The 19187-nt window shown below is 48.4% G+C and overlaps 1 protein-coding gene across 1 annotated transcript in view; it reads left to right on the forward strand.

The window, feature by feature from the left end:
- The window catches only part of LOC149364602 (uncharacterized), a 267785-nt gene that overhangs the window by 169289 nt on the left and 79309 nt on the right, over positions 1 to 19187 (forward strand). The window contains exons 5-6 of the mRNA XM_089574551.1: positions 2209 to 2254; positions 17504 to 17545. Coding sequence (XP_089430677.1) covers positions 2209 to 2254; positions 17504 to 17545 — 88 coding nt within the window. The remainder of the gene's footprint in view (positions 1 to 2208; positions 2255 to 17503; positions 17546 to 19187) is intronic.

Here is a 19187-nt window from a genome sequence, read left to right on the forward strand (position 1 = left end):
TTTACAAAATACTCATATTTCCTGCTGCATGCCATGTAAAGGGGGGTCCGGGGGTCCCTCAAGTGATCTGCGATCACTTTTTACCCGGACCTACCCACATCTATAATGTAAAAAAAAAAAAATAAACTTTAAACTTTAAACTCGTCTTATCTGGGACGGTTTCTCTGTTTCTGAAAGATTTCTATCCCTGAAGGAATGCACCTATGTCATGGCAGTGACTATTTCCTACTGCAGCGTTACAGTGCCAAGGCGTCAGACTTTACGTGGCGATTTTCGCTTCTAGTGCCATCGTTATTGAAGTCGCGGCTCTCGTCACGTCTGCTTACAACGACGCTATCGAGCCTAAACACGCCCGCCACACCTCCTGTGGGTGCTAAGCGGTTGTGTTATTGGGAAACCTGCTACTGGTTCGGTGTCTTGCAGCAGTGTTCTGATTGCGGTGAAATGCAATAACCGTACACATGCTCGCATAGAGGCGCCTATAAAGTAATTCCCACGGGAGAGTTAAGCAGGAGCATCGTAATGTCGCGTTTCTCGCGGCTTTTGAATGAACCTTACAATTTTTTTTTCAAATGTATATTTGAGTGCAAATACTCTTGGTATTAACTTTCATTTTAGGAAACTCTTTGAACGTGGACATGGGGAAAGACTGCACGCTTTCACCTTTCGTGAAGGATCACATATCCCGGACAAGGAGTCAGTCCTGTCAGGAAAGGATTTTTCGAGCCACAACGAATGCACTGTCTTACTGAACAGCGGAAAGTGGTAGCGTTTGTCGCGACGAGGTAAAAAGATAGCTTCCGCCTTCTTGCAATGTTTGCTCGGCATGCGTGCGCATACTTACGCTGCCCAAATTAAGCCCAGTAACTGACGTAAATTTTAGAACCGAGTGAAGAAAAGCTTGCCATACATCTCAAAGATAAGATTGCAGGTGTAACGAACGCGAACTTGTGCGAACCAAACAATGGGTGGTGCAACCACCACAAGCTGTGAATGCTATATTTGTCCGATATCTGTTCATGAAAAAAGCCAACTCACCCTCAGTTTTGGTGACCGCTGTGGTTCTCCATGTGTATCGTCACGGGCACCTCAGTTCCCTATCCATGTCCGATATCAGTTCGTCATACTTAAACGCGTGTGTGTGCGCGATTACCTCCTATAGTTTCTGAAGAAATTTGTAGTGACAGAGTATACCGTACCTTTCATAAGGACGCAGGAGACGCAACTCATAAATTTGTTTTGATTTATTAGAGTTTAACGTCCCAAAGCGACTCCGGCTATGAGGGACGCCATACTGAAGGGCTCCGGAAATTTCGACCACCTGGGATTCATTAACGTGCACTGACATCGCACAGCACACGCGCCTCTAGAATTTCGCCTCCATCGAAATTCAGCCGCTGCGGCAGGGATCGAACCAGCGTCTTTCGGGCCAGGAGCCGAGTGCCGTAACCACTGAGCCACCGCGGTGGGTTTGTAACTCATAAAGACGTATGCTTTACTTGCTCTCCAAAACTTGGCTTTGTTTTCCAGTTTCTACTGAATTGGTTTAGTTCGGTGTAACTTTAAGCGTTTTGCTTTCGCTTATTACAATGCCCCTTTTGCAATTCTCTTAAAATATCTAGATACAAGAATAAAAAATAGTGCCCTCTCGCAGTGAATTTACGGTGTGCCATCCGGCTACAGTCTTTTAAGTACGCGGCAAGCACTCTATTTGCTCCCGTCGTTTCGAGGAACCCTGCTTCACCGCCTAATGATTTCGACCGGCACATCTCGGGAACCCGCGCGTCACATTGCGGGCGATTTCTCAAGCTTAGTCGTCATTCTCGCGTACACCGATGAACTGTTTTGCTTTTTGTTTGTTCTAAATGTGCCCGAGCGCCTCGCTCACGGGCTTCGGAGGGGAAAAAAAAATCATGCAGATCCTTTACTTTGATCAAGATGAAAACCGCAATAAGTTTCGTCTCTTCGAAGAGAGTTATCCTTTCTCTTGTCTTTTTAACTAGGAAAGGTCTTTTATTCGTGTTCTTTTTTTTAATGTGCTTTGTGTCTGCTTCCGGAACCTCCTTGCCCTTATTTTTCATGAGCAGGCTTGAGGAGGGCGGGACGCCGACTGCCATGCGCTAATTTCAATTCCTTGAAGTGCTCGCCGTGGTCTTTTTCTGATTCACGTTTTCCTTCACTATTTTTTTCTCTCATTTTCTTTCGCAGTTTTTCACCACGCCAACTTCCTATCTTCAATTGTGCCGGAGTCATGGTGAGTTCGTTTTTCTCTGCCTAGCCGTAGATCTTATTTCTTCTTTATACTGTTTGTGTTGTTTTTTTTTTGCCTACTTGTTCCCGATGTTCTGTATGGTCGGTTTGTTTTGCGATTTCGGTCTACATTTTTGCTACCTCGTACTGTCTAAATGTGTCACATTGCCTCGAAGCAATCTCGCGATTGGTTCTAAGCGGGATACGAAGTGATTGAGTCGCTCCACAGTGTTTATTTTCCGTAACGGTTTTTTAGGGGGCACCTTTCTTCTTTCTTTCTTTTTTTACTTTGGGCTGTCCTTTTCATTTATGGCTTTGAAAGAAACGTCTCTCCAGGAAAGCATGTCAACCCGTAACTGCCTCGAGAAACACTCGGTGCTTGCGTTGTCTCGGTTAGATGGACGCTACCTATCCTAGGCTACAGTGCTACGACAGTTTGCGACTCACTGTCGATTAAAGCTTTCAGCTGCTCATCAGTATAGACGAAACAGACTTGCATCTAAAAAGCTAACACACACTAACCCCTGAAGTCGCCTGTACTTAAATTCAAAGGTGCACTTATTGGCAGCTTTGTCTCTACCTTTCGAAAGCGGTGCTCCTTAACACGCAAGCATAGCTTTTTTTGTTGCTGTTCTTTTTGTTGAAAGAGAGGCGAATGCACCTGTCTTTTGTGGAAAAGAAATTTTCCCGCTCGGACGTGGCGTTCGCACCTTTTGCCTCCCCTGTCAATATGCACACGTTGAAGTCTCATCTTCCCGAGGTATTTTCCAGCGTCGGTTCCCACTTCCGAACCCTTGCGCACTCTGCTTCCTCGCTTGCGGCCTGCGGGCATCTAAACAACTCGGGTCGCCTCGACCGCGTGGCTTTGTCCCTTGTCAAAGCCAGCGGTGATGAGTGAGGTCATCGCCTGTTCAAACAGGCGCACTCTTGGAAGTGCAAATTTTGGCGAGGCGCTTCGAACCTCATTTCAATGCATATAGAGGGCACCGATGGGTCTAAAGCACGGGCGTGCCTTAGAAGAGCCATCAGAGCGCAGAGAGGTCCGTGAACTCCACTTCGCCGGTTCGAGAATGCAGTGCTCAAGTTCGCGGTCGTGACAGGGGGGTAGCGGGTAGAGGGAAAGAAAGTGGGGGGAGGGGGGGGGGGGAGGGAATCGCTGAATTCCCTCGCGGTAAGGTGAATGGCGTGCGGTGTTGCCTCATTCCGGTCACGTGGGTATGAAATCCCCATGAGAGGGACGACTGAGCGTCGACCCGCTCGGTCCTGGCATCGTGTGCCCTCTAATGAAGTCTCTTTCTTTTCTATCTTTGCGCCTGTCTCGTCGATCCTGCTCTCGATGCAGGTCAGCAACCCGAACCGTCTTCTCGTTGACCCTCTGCCTCCCTTCGGCAGTGCGTTATCATCAGCCAGACTGCGTCCATGCTGGGCAAAGACGTCTCCCAATAATCTCCAATTAGCCCTGCTCTTTACGACAAGGTTAATTCTCACGTTGTTTCTTTTTTTTAATTTTTCTTGTCGCCAGTTTTTCTCGCTCTATTCTTTAAGCTTCATGACTTGCACTTTTGCGTCCTGCTTGCTCTACAGCGGCAGTGAAGAGCGGCATGCAATTTCTGTCTCCGCTTTATTTCGCGAGATTCACGTATGCAAAACTTTCTCGTTCGTGGTCTTTTTTTTTCGCCTTCTCTGTGGAGGAAACGTGACAATAGGAAAATCAGTACCGCCATTTTCCGAAGCATCGGCTGCCTTTCAAAGTTGACGAGGGAGGCCGGAAGATGCGAGTCGCGGAATTCCGGTGAGATTTAGCCGAGCGCAGGTACTTGAGAAAGGTGGACCAGCGTAGCGGCATTTAAACGACGAAGTTAACCTGCTGTTTGTGACAAGAGCGCCTCGGTTCACGGATATAAATTAAATTCGCGTATTCGGGAACGCTTATCGGCCTTTCTGAGGTACTTTCCCGCTTGGCACTTTCCACTGAGGCAATTTCCACTGAGGCACTTTCCACTGAGGCAATTTCCACTGAGGCACTTTCCACTGAGGCACTTTCCACTGAGGCACTTTCCACTGAGGCAATTTCCACTGGGGCACCTTTCCACTGGGGCACTTTCCACTGGGGCAATTTCCACTGGGGCACTTTCCACTGGGGCACTTTCCACTGGGGCACTTTCCTCTGGGGCACTTTCCACTGGGGCACTTTCCACTGGGGCACTTTCCACTGGGGCAATTTCCACTGGGGCACTTTCCACTGGGGCACTTTCCACTGGGGCACTTTCCACTGGGGCACTTTCCACTGGGGCACTTTCCACTGGGGCACTTTTCGCTGGGGCACTCTTCGCTGGGGCACTCTTCGCTGGGGCACTCTTCGCTGGGGCACTCTTCGCTGGGGCACTCTTCGCTGGGGCACTCTTCGCTGGGGCACTCTTCGCTGGAGCACTCTTCGCTGGAGCACTCTCGCTGGGGCACTCTTCGCTGGGGCACTCTTCGCTGGGGCACTCTTCGCTGGGGCACTCTTCGCTGGGGCACTCTTCGCTGGGGCACTCTTCGCTGGAGTACTTCCCAGTCAGTCAAGTTCCTGTGAGCTGCACTTGGAGGCCTTGCTTCCTTTGTGTATACTTAACGCTTTCGTGGTGGCACTGGGAGAGATTTCTTAACGCAACAGCTGTGTTAACAAAGCCATGGCACCCTGTCTCACCGTGCCCTGTCGCATTTGCGAGTCGTGGTTCAAAGAAGCATACAAAGGGTACGCCTCATTTCGCAGATGAATGGAGAGAAGGAGGTAGAGGAGGAAAAAATAATTTCTGCGCTATTGACTAGGAACGGTGTCTCTGCGCCGGAAATTAAATATGAAAGCACTCTGATCATTCTCCCCATACTGCGAAGCAGTTGTTACTTGCGTGTGGGGTAAAGGGAAAAAAGTAAAGATTACTGCGAAAACGAGTTACTTTCAGCTTATAGGAATTGCATGGGGTATGCCTAGACTCTCTTTGTCCTCATCTTCTCTTTTCTTTCCATCTTTGCCCCGCTCATATTCTTCGTTTGTCCTTTTTCTTGTCTCTTCTTTCCCTTCTTAGCTATATCAGCGTTAGCGTTGCTATTCGCATATCAATCAGACATTACCAGATTGAAAAACTAAACAACGGCGTAGATGTTCTTGGGGTGCGAAGTTGTGACGTGCTACAGCAAGCTGGTGATAGGGAACAAGCTAGTTTGATTAAACATCAGTATCTTCCTCCGATAGAGCAAATAACAACCGCTCTTAATACGACACGCCAGTGACAGATAAGGCCCCAATGAGGTACAAACTTCTCCTGTGCTCTATAAAAAAGAAACGAAAAAAAACTTTTGGCACGCGTACACACGCACACGCGCACGCACGCGCATGTATTAGCGTGCGTGCATAACTTTCTTGGAAACTGTTCCGCCATTGTGTTTTTGTCACCAGAGCAGAAAGACCCTGCACGTCGAAGCGACTTGTAACGAACGGCTGTGGCCAGACGCACGGGGCGGATGTGTTTCTTGTCACAGTTCGAAAGAACTGAGATGTGTTTGCGGAGATCAGTCGTCAAGTGCCGTTCGTGATTTGAGCGTGCGTCACTGTATTGAAACGCTTTTACGCCTCTCCAAAACCGCATCGGCACGTGCCTCCGGCGCCAGCCTAGCTATGCTGGTGTTTGGCGTGACGCAGAAAACAGGAACGCTCCGTAAACGGTTGGGAAGTGAGAAATGGGGAGAGGGGAGCTGAACTAGGCGGAGGGGAGACAACCGAGTCCCAGTACAGCGAGCAGCCTTTTCCGTTCAAGCCGTTGTTTTTTTGCGGCAGCCGCAATGGGTCGTGTGTCAAGGCTCCGTGAAATTCGGCTTCAAGGCCTAATTCAATAAGTAGGAGGATCCGCGCAGCGCATCTCCCACGGGCGGCGCGTGGTATAGGCCCGTGTTTCGCTTCGCCGCCGTTCTTTGAAGTCCGGAGCTGCCCTGCCGAATATAACACGCTCCCCCAGTTATTCCGCTTGGCGCCAACGCTGAACCATCTAGTTGATCTCTCTTTTTTTTGTCTTTATTTTTCCATCCCGCTTGGTCCATTTGTAATGAAAGAAAGGGCGCGAAGTTGAATCGCATGGGGCACAACAAAGGAAGTCGCCCTACAAGACTGCAGCAATGCTGATTTACACAATGCCAAGACGAGTTCAGGCAGGCAGGTCAGGGCTGAAGGCAAACTGCAGGATGATTTATCCGTCGGTGCTCCTTCGCGCCATCCCGGGTGAGCTAAAAAGACAGAAAACAAGCAAACAAACAAAACAAACAAAGATTGTTGGATTCTGGTATGAGGCGTGATAAGGCCAAGCGATGTATGTCTTCCTTACGTCAGAAATGTTCTGCTTGGTAAGTTGAATCGGTCTTGACAGTAGGCATATATCATTGCTGTCTCATCAGGCCTCCGCCGAGCAGCCGGAGATGCTTTGTTGTTTCGCTTGGTTATTTTTTTCTTGTTTCTACCCTTCTGAGTTAATACGGGAAAGCCGGAAAATACATCATGCCGGCTTGTTTTCGGATCACCTATGGCAGATAGCTGGCTCCCGTAAAGGTATAAAGTGATATGAATGGCAACGCTTATAGTTTTGCGCGCAAGGCCGAAGTTTTTTTTTCTGTCTGAGTCGAATTTGAAAAGGCGCCAAAATATCGTTTTCAAGAGAAAAATTTCTCAAATAAAATTTTCATTACTCACTCATACTGTACATTTAAGCACGATAAGCCTGTATGGGTGTAAAAAGGGAGTAAGCTGTCTGGAAAAAACCAGCGCGAAAAGAAGAACGAGACGCAAGCCAGGGAATACGGACAATCGCTGAAGCTACTATAATTTCCCGCGTTTTGTTGACAGAATTTGTTTCCTTTGCCAACGGTAAGTATTCGTAATCTTTTTTTTTTTGCGATGGAAATCTACTCCACTGCTTGGGCAGATTACTCCTTTCCTAGAAAGGAGTGCGCTGGAGGAGAGCTTACCCTCTTTTAACTCCCATATAGGCTTTTAATCTCTACAGGGTAAATAAGTGTGGACGTAGGTGCCGCGTTTGCATGAACTGAGTCAAGAGCGCGAGGCCGCGCTACAAACGGGTGGTGTTAGGACTCCAAAGGATGCGAGGCGGCAGGCGTAGGCGCTGCCCGAAACGAACGTCCTGGCCAAACAATTCGCTCTGTACTCGAGCAGCGTACACGAACAACGAGCTAAGAGTTTAGGAAGGCATTAACTGCCTGTAGGACGCGGGTGATTCCCTTTTCGCCAATTTTTTTTGTGATTTTACTGCATTTATTTCATTTTCATTGAATTCATCTAGCCGCCGCGGTGGCTCAGTGGCTATGGTGCTCGGCTGCTGTCCCGAAAGACGCGGGTTCGATCCCGGCCGCGGCGGTTGAATTTCTTTGGAGGAGAAATTCGAGGCCCGTGTACTGTGCGATGTCAGTGCACGTTCAAGAACCCCAGGTGGTCGAAATTTCCGGAGCCCTCTACTACGGCGTCTCTCATAGCCTTAGTCGCTTTGGGACGTTAAACCCCATAAACCAAACCAAACCATTGAATTCCTCTCGCTTTGTTTACCTTCATTCGAAAACGCCTTTGGGCCACGGTGAAAAAGCTAATATGATCCTCGGGAGATCGCTTTAATGCATTCGCAACCAAGCGTTCGTTATATCCGAGGTCCAGATACAAAAGTTCGCTATATCCGAGATGATATATTAGGGTTCGTTATATTCGAGGTAGTACACCAAGTTCCTTCGTATCCCGATGGGCGATGGTTGCCACGTGCCAGTGGCTACTGACGGACGGCGGTCGCCATTTCAGCTTGCACAGACCCCTCTAATGTTAACGCAGTAACTATCGTTAGAAAGCCTTTCAAGGGCTGAGAATTTTTGAAAGTCAGGCCTTCCTTTGAGCAGTAGCAGGACGCTCTATCGCAGCGCTTCTCTGCGTGCTGTACAGGGCATGTCATTTCACTGATTTCCTCTCCGCCACGTTTCATCATCAGAGTCGCATGAGCGAGCCTTTGTTCGCTGATGGTGGCGTGATCTACCGACGCGGGTTAACTAACCGTAGCGCGTTATCTACGCGCTGTCTATCCTAGACTGCAGCGTACAGCCCTAATGCTAGGGCGGCGAAGCGGATCGGTATAGGCTCACCACGTACAGCCTGCGCTCGCTTGTAGTGTACCTGTGTTAGTGTTAGCCGGAGCCTATGATCTAAGTTACACACTCAACCGTTGCTCTGTCGTCACTCGACACGTGCTGACGTAACCCTTTGTCATGCGCTGAACTGGCTCTGTCGAACTAACTCAGCCCAGCGTGGTCGCTGGTTCGACGAGAAAGGGGACGGGGTGGTGGGCAGAGCAATCGTCACCACTCGCGACGGCATGTACAGGTTTATGAAATTATTTACTAACCTTCGTACGTAACCTGCCGTGATGTCGACCGAGCGCAGACATTAGAGAGTTTTAGAATAGCGTCGTGGCGAATAGGGTGACCCTATCCGCATGCGCTTAGCGTTAGGGGAACGGGTTCACGTTTTCTGTCTATAGAATAGGGTCGCGGATGGTCGCTTTGCGTTGCTTGAAGGCAGCGCCATGACGGCGGGAAAGAGAAGCTTTCAGAACAAATAAGTTTATATATATGCTGCACTTTTTTTACTGTGTAAATAAAATGACGCGCAAACTGTTTCAGTTACCAATTACTAATTAGGAAAAGCGAAAAATGATGCAAATATTTTTTTATAATGCGGACATGTTCAATCCGAGCCAAGGCTATTCACACAGGAAGAGTAGTAGTAGTAATGGTTTTTTTTAATATTTTGCATTGAATATGGAAGGCAGAAGAATTTTTTCTACCCCTGCATCTGCTATCGCTGCTGGAAGCACCTGAGCTGGGGCAGCGGAAATAAAGGATAGCAGGCAGTGTGTAGAAGTGAAAAGAAAGAGGGGAGGGGATAGTAGAAAGGACAGGGGGAGGAGTACACTGAAAATAAATATTTACATATATACATGATAAATATAAATATATACAGGTCGCACGCGCGTGAAGGTCTGGTAAAAAATTGCAAACCTGTTTGTGGAGACCAGTAGTTCAAACCTCCCGCGCTTTCTGACGTCAGTCGACGAGTACTCGCTAAGCCTAGCAGCTCTGTAAACACGGAAGCAATCTGAAAATTAGGCGTGTTTTATCGCTAAAATTTTGTTGTTCAGGCAACTTCAGCCAAAGGGAAAGCCTCGTGCGCCTTTAGTTTGATGTGAGCGTGAGCCACAGAGAAGCGGCAACGACGAATCGGTGATGAAGCGAGAGGGCCCGCTTCGGCGGGCGCCGCCATGTTGTCCCAACTAAAGCGGCTTAATGCTTAGGGGCGCAAGGGGCGCACGCTATTTCGCCGGTTCAGCGTTAGCGTCGCCCGCTCACCCAAACACCCAACGGCCGATAGCGTTCTGCGCATGCGCAGTAGCATCCCGCTATTCCCCTATGGCCCAAAGCGATAGGGTGACGCTATACTAAAACTCTCTATTTCTTAACATGGTCTGGCGCTCACTGTCATTCATGATCACCATAACGTCGCCTCAGTGATGATTTCCGATTTTTCGCTGATTTTTTTTTCAGTCCTCCTTTATCCTTTAAAATTTTCTGTCATTTTTTTCTTATTATGGAAACGCGTGACAATTGCCTCTTTCTGTTAGCTGTATTATCCTGCATATATGTCTGTGGGCCCTGTCTGTGGTCCCTGTCTGTGGTCCCTGTCTGTGGTCCCTGTCTGTGGTCCCTGTCTGTGGTCCCTGTCCCGTCGGCCCTGTCCCGTCGGCCCTGTCCCGTCGGCCCTGTCCCGTCGGCCCTGTCCCGTCGGCCCTGTCCCGTCGGCCCTGTACCGTCGGCCCTGTACCGTCGGCCCTGTCCCGTCGGCCCTGTCCCGTCGGCCCTGTCCCGTCGGCCCTGTACCGTCGGCCCTGTCCCGTCGGCCCTGTCCCGTCGACCGTTTCTGTCTTATCGACCCTCTCGGTGGGCCTTTTTGTCGGCTCGGCCTGTTTGTCGGCCTGTTTGTCGGCCTGTCTTTCGACCGGTTTTTCGGACTGTATGTCGACCTCTTTGTCGGCCTCTTTGTCAGTCTTCTTATTTCTGCTGTATGCCAGTCTCTGTGACTGCGTGTTTGTATGCGTGGGTTCTTGTGTGTGTGTTTGTGAGAGAGAGAAAGAGAAATCTCTCGCCATTTCTGCTTCGCTCACTTTCCGGAAAAGCAGCCGCGGACGAGCGCGTGGACTCTACACTCGACGGAGCATGTTTTTCGCTCGCAATTCCAGCTTCCGGTGACGCCTGACCCGGGTCCGAAGAGGCGTGCCGGGCATCAGCTATGTCCACCGCGACCATATCAGTGTTCGTTTTTATTGTTGCTTCTTTTTATTATTGCATTTTTTTTCGCTCTTGCTACCTTCGATGCGGCCCCTGGCCGGCGTGGCTGCGACGTCGAGATCGCTGACCCGGTGCCCGCTCCACAAACTGCCCTCAGAGGGAAAATAAATAAAAAACAAATAAAAGAGTGAACGAGAAAAGAAAACCCCATGCAGCCATGGGGGACACGCGCAAGCACGTATACCCCACGTGGTCAGGATCGCGGTCACCGAAGCGTAGATCGGCTAGAGAAACTTCGTGTGCTCTTTGACGCGTGACCGCGCTTACTGACCGTCTCTGGACGCTAATGGCTGTGCGAGGCGCAGCCTGGAAGAGCAGAAGTCACGGCTCAGATTCCTGGCAAAGGAGGCTTCTTTTGCATCCATCTGGGAATTGCGCCCGGTTTGAACTTTATTAGTGCGAAAGCACTGCTCCGGCGGTCAAACTCAGGGCACGATCTTGCGGTATTTTTATGCCTGCGGTGTTTGTGGATTTTGTGCCAAGCGAAATAAATAAATAAAAATAAATGATTGATTGATTGTAAAACATTATATTCGCCGGAAAGAGCTTGGTAAGAGGTCGTGTTAAGTGGTCGAGAGTACGCAGCCCTCGACGACTTTGTCAGCCCACTCCACCGCCAAAACTTGCGCTCTGGGTTCAGAGCTAGCCAGCACGGTCTCCCACCGCTCGAGAGAAGGAGCAGTAACTAGATCACCCGGAGGTGGCTCTATTTTGCAGTCCCACAGGATGTGATCATAGGTGGCTCGTTGGCCACAGTGTTTACAATATCCGCGATTGGGATTTGAATCCCGTGGTGGCGCGAATAGGCTATCGCCGCAGCCGAACACGCCGCGTGTTAAACAGCAGCACACTCTCGCGCTTGCATTGCACATCGTCTTCTTCATGTACTAATCTTGCTATCAAACAAATATTCGCGCTTTGAGCTATGTGGCGGTTGTGACAGGGAGATGTGCGCTGCATGCGTTGGCGTGGACGACGTTGTGGCAAAAACAAGGAACTAGAGCAACGCGCGTTGTACGCCGGCGTGGTCATCAGCATCAGCCTTACTATACGCCCACTGCAGGGCAAATGCCTCTCCCATGTCTCTCCAATTAACCCTGTCCTTCGCCAGTTGCGGCCACCGTATCCCCGTAAATTTCTTAATCTCATCCGCTCACCTAACTTTCTGCCGCCCCCTGCCACGCTTTCCTTCTCTTTGAATCCACTCCGTTACCCTTAAGGACCAGCGGATATCTTGCCCTCGCATTACATGCCCTGCCCAAGCCCATTTCTTTCTCTTGCTTTCGACTAGGATGTCATCAACCCGCGTTTGTTCTCTGACCCACTCCGCCCGCTTCCGATCTCTTAACGTTGCACCTATCATTTTTCTTTCCATAGCTCGCTGCGTTGTCCTTAACATAAGCTGAACCCGTTTTGTTAGCCTCCACGTTTCTGCCCCATAGGTGAGTACCGGTAAGATACAGCTGTTGTATGCTTTTCTCTTGAGGGATATTGGTAAACTGCCATTCATGATCTGAGAGAACCTGCCATATGCGCTCCACCCCATTCTTGTTCTTCTAGTTATTTCCCTCTCATGATCCGGATCAGCTGTCACCATCTGCCCTAAATAGACATATTCTCTTACTACTTCCAGCACCGCGCCATCAATTGCGAACTGCTGTTCTCTTGCTAGACTGTTGAATATTACTTTGGTTTTCTGCATGCTAATTTTTAGCCCCGCCGTTCGGATCTGCCTGTCTAATTCATTGATTATGCTTTGCAGTTCATGTCCTGAGTGACTTCGTAAGGCAATGTCATCAGCGAATCGCAGGTTACCCCAACTGTTCCCATTTCAGGCCCCGGAATACCTCCTGTAAGCAGCCAGTGAATAGCATAGGCGAGATCGTTTCTCCCTGCCGGACACCTTTCCTTATTGGAATTTTATTGCTGACTTTATGGAGAACTATGGTAGCTGTGCAATAGTTATAAATATCTTCCAATATTTTCACAACAATCTTCTATACCCTGGTTCCGCAATGCCTGCATGACTGCTGAGAGAGAGAGAAAGGAGTTTTAATGAGGGAAAGGTGGAGAGAAGTTTCTACTGAGTCGAATGCTGTCTCGTAATCAATATTGTTGTTGTTGTTGCGACTGAGAAAAGGATGAAAAGGAAATTGCACGGGCCTGCCAACTGGCTCGAGCTTAGCCACCACCGCTGCCATGTGCACGCTATATACCGGGTGTCCCAGCTAAATGTATCCAAACTTTTAAAAAAGGCGAAGTGTCCTAGTCCAGTGAAACCAACTCAGGGTTGTTCATAGTCGCGTGGCCTAGTCTTGAGTTCTCCGAGCCGGCGCTTCGATCACGACGGACAGTCCCGAAATTGCAGAAGAAGCCGCCATCGCACTTGCAATAGTGGGCACGGATGCGTCAATGATAGTCAGTGACTCAAAGGTAGCAGTGATGAACTTTGCCAAGGGGAGGGTCTCCCCTCTGACGAACGGAATCCTGCGGACTGCAAGGGACGACCGCAAAATTCGCATAGTCTGGACACCTGCACACGCATCCCTGGCTGGAAATGAAGCAGCTCACGAACTGGCTCGAGGTCTTGCTTTCCGAGCCAGTGGCCATACCGAGGGCTTCGCAGACAGGGATCGTCTTGTAGGTTACAGAGAAATCACACAACATTATAGGCTCAATCGAACAAAGTACCCCGCTGCTGATAAATCATTGACAAAGAGTCAGGCCACCTCTTGGCGCCGTCTCCAAACTTCTACGTTTCCGAACCCGGTTATGTGTAGTCGTTATTATCCGGGACAATATTCAAACGAGTGTAAGCAATGTAAGGCCAAAGCGGATCTCAACCATATTCTCTGGAAATGCCCTTTTGCCCCCCTGGAGGACAAAAAATAAAGTCACTTGAACAATGGGAGGCTCTCCTACTCAGCTCCGATCCGGAGACTCAAACAAAAGTCGTCCAACTGGCCGAAGACGCCGCCAGGAGCCAAGACCTTCTGGCCGTCGTTTAGGCGGGGGGCCTATATGCCCTTCAGACTGTTGGCAATAAACGTTTTACAATCCAATCCAAAAATCTCTCTTCAAAGTTCATTAATTAGTTAAGTTTAATTAGGTAACTTTTTAATTATTCACTTCAGGAAGAAAGTGTCAATGCAAAAGTTTTAGATCATTTCGGAAAACCGCTAGTAGTGCTGTTTCCGTCAAGTTACGATTTACGTAGATTAATTTATTGGCTTTAAAAGAAAGTTGCCACGTGACCAGCTGCTCGCTCACTTCTCTGCTCCAGTGTGCCCCCAAAATCTAATCGAGGAGAGGACTTCGGAAAAAATGGATTTTATTCTTTAAGGCGCGTCTTGGGACGTTGAAGTGGCACAGTTGTCATGTGGAAGCTTTCTCTTATTGTGCGGGTTATAGTTAAAGGCCGGTAAAAAACTACTTTACGTAAATATTACTTTGCTGCAATTGTCTCAGTAAGCTGTTTCTCAAAGCGATCTACAACTTTTCCATTAACACTTTGTTCCTCAAGTCAATAATTAAAGAATTAGTTAATTAAGCTTAACTAATTAGTCAACCTTGAAGAACAAAAAAATACTGCATACTAGGTCACGCGACTCTAAACAACCCTCAATTGGTTTCAGACGGCTAGGACATCTCGTGTTATTTAAAAGCTTGGTTACATTTAGCTGGCTGGTTTAGGGACTGTTTATATTCATTCAAAAGGCAATATTCATTATATGCATTCAAAAGGCTGTATGGAGGTGAATTTGGCATGGCGTCATAGGCTTCGCTAGCCAGTACTGCTGCAAGTCGAGTGAAATTTAGAAACTTCGGCTTCCGCCTGTCACTTTTAACACCAGGAAGTGGGGAAGAAGTCTTGTTATTTTGATTGTTTTGCAGCCTCGTGCATTAGAATAGGTGGAGAATTTAATGAAGCTCCTTTTTAACGAGGGTGGGGTTACTTGTGACTTCAGCTGAGCAGGTTTTATTATTCATCAGCTTTGAGACTATCCGTTAATTCAGGTTTTCTCGAAAGATTGCGTTAGGTCCTAAACTAATTTACTGTGGAATTATTAAGAAGCGCCCTGTTTTATTTTTTCTCTAACTCATCGAAGGTGTATTACCGGGACTAACGGGCGCTATACGATGTATTCACATGACGTCATGGGCGCCATTTTGTGCTGTAGCGGGCAGCTTCCGCTATGCAAGCCGGATCAGGTGGAAATAAGCCGATTAGACATGCGCACGGCCTTTCGCCCGGCTCCATACACCACAGAATGAAAGCCATTGTAACCTGAGAGCAAGCTGCCTATATCAAAGAGGCAGTGGCATTGCCTTAGGCTTCTGGTTGATGCAGCGTGCGTTTCCGCCCCTTCCGTTCTAAAAAACAGCACTGATGTGAACAGTGTCACCAAAAGTGGAGATAGCCCTTTGTGAAGAACTGTTAATTAGAGTCCGAACAATGAGTATATCTTATCCAAGTCTTCCACTATGGCCTTCAGTTTCAGCATTTTTCATTGGATGTAAGCGAGGTACTCTGCCCAGGTCTCATTTCTTTTCGATACATTCCAACCGTCGCTTTACCATCTGCCATACGTGCGCGATCGCAGTCAGGATAGTGCTCCATATTTTATTACGTCACGTGCTCTTCGAGTACTGCGTAGCTGCTCTGCTGGTGCCATAGGCCAGGGTTTCGCAGAACTCAATGAAAATGGAGAAAAATGATATTATTGGAGTGTTCAAGAACAGGATTAGAAACTAGGTGACTCTTCGTCAACATGCTCAATTCCGCTTTGGAATGGGTTAGCTACATTAAAACGGCGACGTCACGGCGTGCAGCAGTGGAGATGTGCCTGCGTCCGGTGTCTGTGCACTCCGGCTAAGCAAACACTCTCGTAGCCTCTCCCCTCGTTCAGCTTGTTTGTGAGAAAAATTGGCTGTGGTTTAGCTCTGGTTAAACCTCGAGTAACGCGAGAGCTCCGCCGAGCCGCCTACTTATACAGCTTCGACACCTCTCCCCCGCTCCCCCCTCCCCCCCCCCCCCCCCCCCACTCGACACGGCGCATGCGCACACCTGTTGTAGTTTGGTTTCGCCAGCGCGCCGCGCCGCCGGCAGCAGCAGCTGCTCCGCACCACTTGACCACCCGGCTCAATGCCACGGCGACGCCACGGAGCTCAAGGGGTGCCGCGCTGAAGGCTCGAAGCGCTAGCGTAGTGTAGCTCTCGCTACAAAGCTGTGCAAATGAGCATTTCGACCGCTGGTAGTTGGGCACCGACCACTGACGCGTGGCGACACTGGGTACCGAGCATCCGTACCCGGCTTGACACGAAATTCGCGCTGCAGTGCGCTCGTCTGTAGCCCGCACCAAATGTTGTTGGCTCTCCGTTACCGGCAAGGAGGATGTTCGCTCTCTCTTTTTTTTTAGTTTTTGCGGTTCTGCCGCAACGCCACCACAAAAAGGTTGTTTATTTTTTTTAGCCGGCATGCCTAGCGAAGAGGGTGGGGAATACGACAAACCGGAAGAGTGTTCGGTCAGTGGGCATCTCATTGGCTAATCGCGTGAGGCGCTTCCCGATGGTGAGCGAAATTTTTTGTGAATGAAGAATCGAACGACAAGGCAAACGACACGGGAAATATACTTTCCGCGACGGCGGCGCTCGTCGCCTACTGCCTCCGCTTGGGCCTTCGCGGGAAATTTCGCCTGCCCCGAGTTCAGCGTTTATTTTTGTAGCCTTACCGTAACTGGCTTTTTTAACGCGATAGCGTTGTGGGTCCTGTTCTGCGGATAACCCGGCATAGCTGGCGTCGCCGGTGTGTGCGTAAAAGCCGGATTGGTCCAGAGGGTCGTGAAGTCACACGTAGAGCTGTGGAATGGAAAGTGATTAGGGGAAGGAGGAAGAAGAGGAAAGGCAGGGAGGTTAACCGGAAGAGGACATCATCATCATCATCAACCGGAAGAATAATCGATTTGCTACCCTGCACGGGGAAAAAGGGGTGAGGGGATAAAAAAGAGAAAGAAGAGTAGCAGAGAATTGAAGTCACTATGAAAAGTCAGCGTTCGTTAAAGTCACAGCCTATCATGCAAGCTAGAAGTCCGCAAGAAGCGGAGCAGTGCCTTTGAGGCCTTCAATGCCGACGATCGCCGCGACCAGTGCCCATTTCCGTCGGTGGGCGTGGATCTGGACGCTCCAGCGCACGGTTGAGAGATTGCCTTTCGGCGCTGTAGGCAGGGCAGTCACAAAGAATGTGTGATATAGTCTCGTCATACCCGCAGATGGCACATGCGGGGCTATCAGACGTACCGATTAAGAAAGAGTAATGGTTGGTGAAGGCTACACCAAGTCAGAGGCGACACAGCAGAAAACACTAGACAACTGGTGATTAGAAGGTTACAACATGATCCAAATGTTGTTTGGACATGTAATTATATAAATTAAATGAATTGCGTTGAAAAGAAAATTGGGGTAATTAGTTGGGGGATCGAGCCCTTGACCCTTGGGTTACGAGTGAGAAACGCTACCCCAAGACATTCTGTTCCTTCTTACTGGTTTGTTTTATTTTTTGTTTTTACTGATTCGTTTCATTCACTGTTTTATCCGGTGTACGCTGGTGGTAGCACGTGTGGTGTGCATTGCATCTTTTTGTCGTGATTTATCGTATGCCGCGTATTGCTTTCTTTCGTTTGTTTCCCGCTGTTTGATCGATTTGAAGTGTAATCCTGTTGCCATGTGATGAAGTGCTTTCTTTTTACATTTTGATTTTTTTTTCGTCGTTTCGTTTCGCCGCATTATGCTTGTCGCATTTTTAATTGTCTCCTCATATTTCTTATTTCAGTATGCTGATCCTCCTGGGCACAATGGTCGGTGGAATCGCACAGTGAGTGGTCCTCAACTTTCTCGTGAATCACAGCGCCTACTTAAGCTATGCGGCGTTCTTTATCACTCTTATTTAGTCTTGTTCTTTAGTCTTGTTCTTTAGTCTTGTTCTTTAGTCTTATTCTTTAGTCTTGTTCTTTAGTCTTATTCTTTACTCTTATTCTTTACTCTTATTCTTTAGTCTGATTCTTTACCAGTATTTCGCCTCTCTGTAATGAACACGCTTCTAGTTGACCAAAGGTCAGAAGTAGTGCCAAGCCACGTTCTGCAGCTTAAGTTTGCAGTATGTGACAGTTTTTTTTTGGTGCAGAAAAACGCTGGCTGGCGTAGAAACAAACGCAGAGTTTCCATTATCTCTCTGTCCGTGTCGGCAAGAACTGCAACGGTGCGAAATAAACTAGCCCATGTAAGTAAGATCTTGCATGCAAGCACAGATAGAAATAGAAGGCAGGGGAACAATTATTCTTCTTAACAACAACAAAAAAAGTAAACTACAAGTTTTTCGATAGTACAAACAAGCTAAAACGGGCTCCATTCTGCGTTGGTTGGACGTAGGAGGCTGCACATGTTATTATAACAGGACAGTGCCGCCGCAGGTGGGCTGCTTTCGTAACAAAGGCGTCTGCATATTCAAATCTCGGTTCGTTTTTAGCAACTATTTTCTCCAGCGCGCCAAAGCCACGGCTCAAGTGAACAAAAAAAAAGCACGCTGATATCTAGCATAAATGAAGCGCTACAGCTTCCCTGCGTGTGTATAGCGGTTAAAGCCTCTCATTTTGTTGCATTACTTTCATAAGCACGCGTATCATACCCAGCTGCCTGCGAAGAAGACGCCGATTATTCGTCGTCCCCCGGGTATACTTAGCTTGTCGAAAAGGGCCGGGCTTCTTTTAATTACCGGCCTTATTCCGAGGGCAACTTGCGTAACAGGCGCTGCAATCCAACACGAGTGATGGAGAAACAACAAAACTAATGGCGGTCATGTTGCAGCGCCGTCCTTTTCTAAGCGATGAAACAGCGGCGTGCGCCTGACTTGGTTGAAAATAAAACAAAAGCTAGAAAGGAACATAGTTTCATATTTCTGAGCTGAAAGCGCGTGGTAACGTCAGGCGCAACGAAAAATGAAACTTGCTATCATCTCGTGCATTCATCCGAGCCGCAAGGCCTCGTATCTTGGTCACGTTGCAGCGCTTTGCTGCCGCTGATTATTTATACAGTTTTACTTGTAATAATGGGGTCTGGGATTGACTGAGTGCCTTTCTGTTTTTAATGAGACGCAAAATTAAACGTCAGGTAGTGTTGGCCGTTGTGCCAGCACCTACTTTTGTTTTGTTTTTTCGCTCTGAGTCTGCGTTTATGAGAATGAGAAACCTGATATTCACAAATGCATCTAACGAATTAAACAGTTCGAGTTGGTTGTTATCCTCGCCCGCTAATGAAGTGGAAACCGGCGTTGTTACGTGCGGCGTTTTGTTACACTTTTATATTCTTTGCTTGCAACTACACCATAGAATCACCATCCAAACAGTGTATTTGACTATGAGAATGTCCAATCCCGCCCTTGCGAATTATTTCTTCCACTAAAATCGTATTTCTCCATGAGTATACGGCGTTCCATTACTGCGAATTTTGAGTAAATCCTA

The sequence above is a fragment of the Amblyomma mixtum genome, chromosome 2 (assembly GCF_055824585.1).
Source record: "Amblyomma mixtum isolate Tamu chromosome 2, ASM5582458v1, whole genome shotgun sequence".
In the NCBI taxonomy this organism is placed as follows: Eukaryota; Metazoa; Arthropoda; class Arachnida; order Ixodida; family Ixodidae; genus Amblyomma; species Amblyomma mixtum.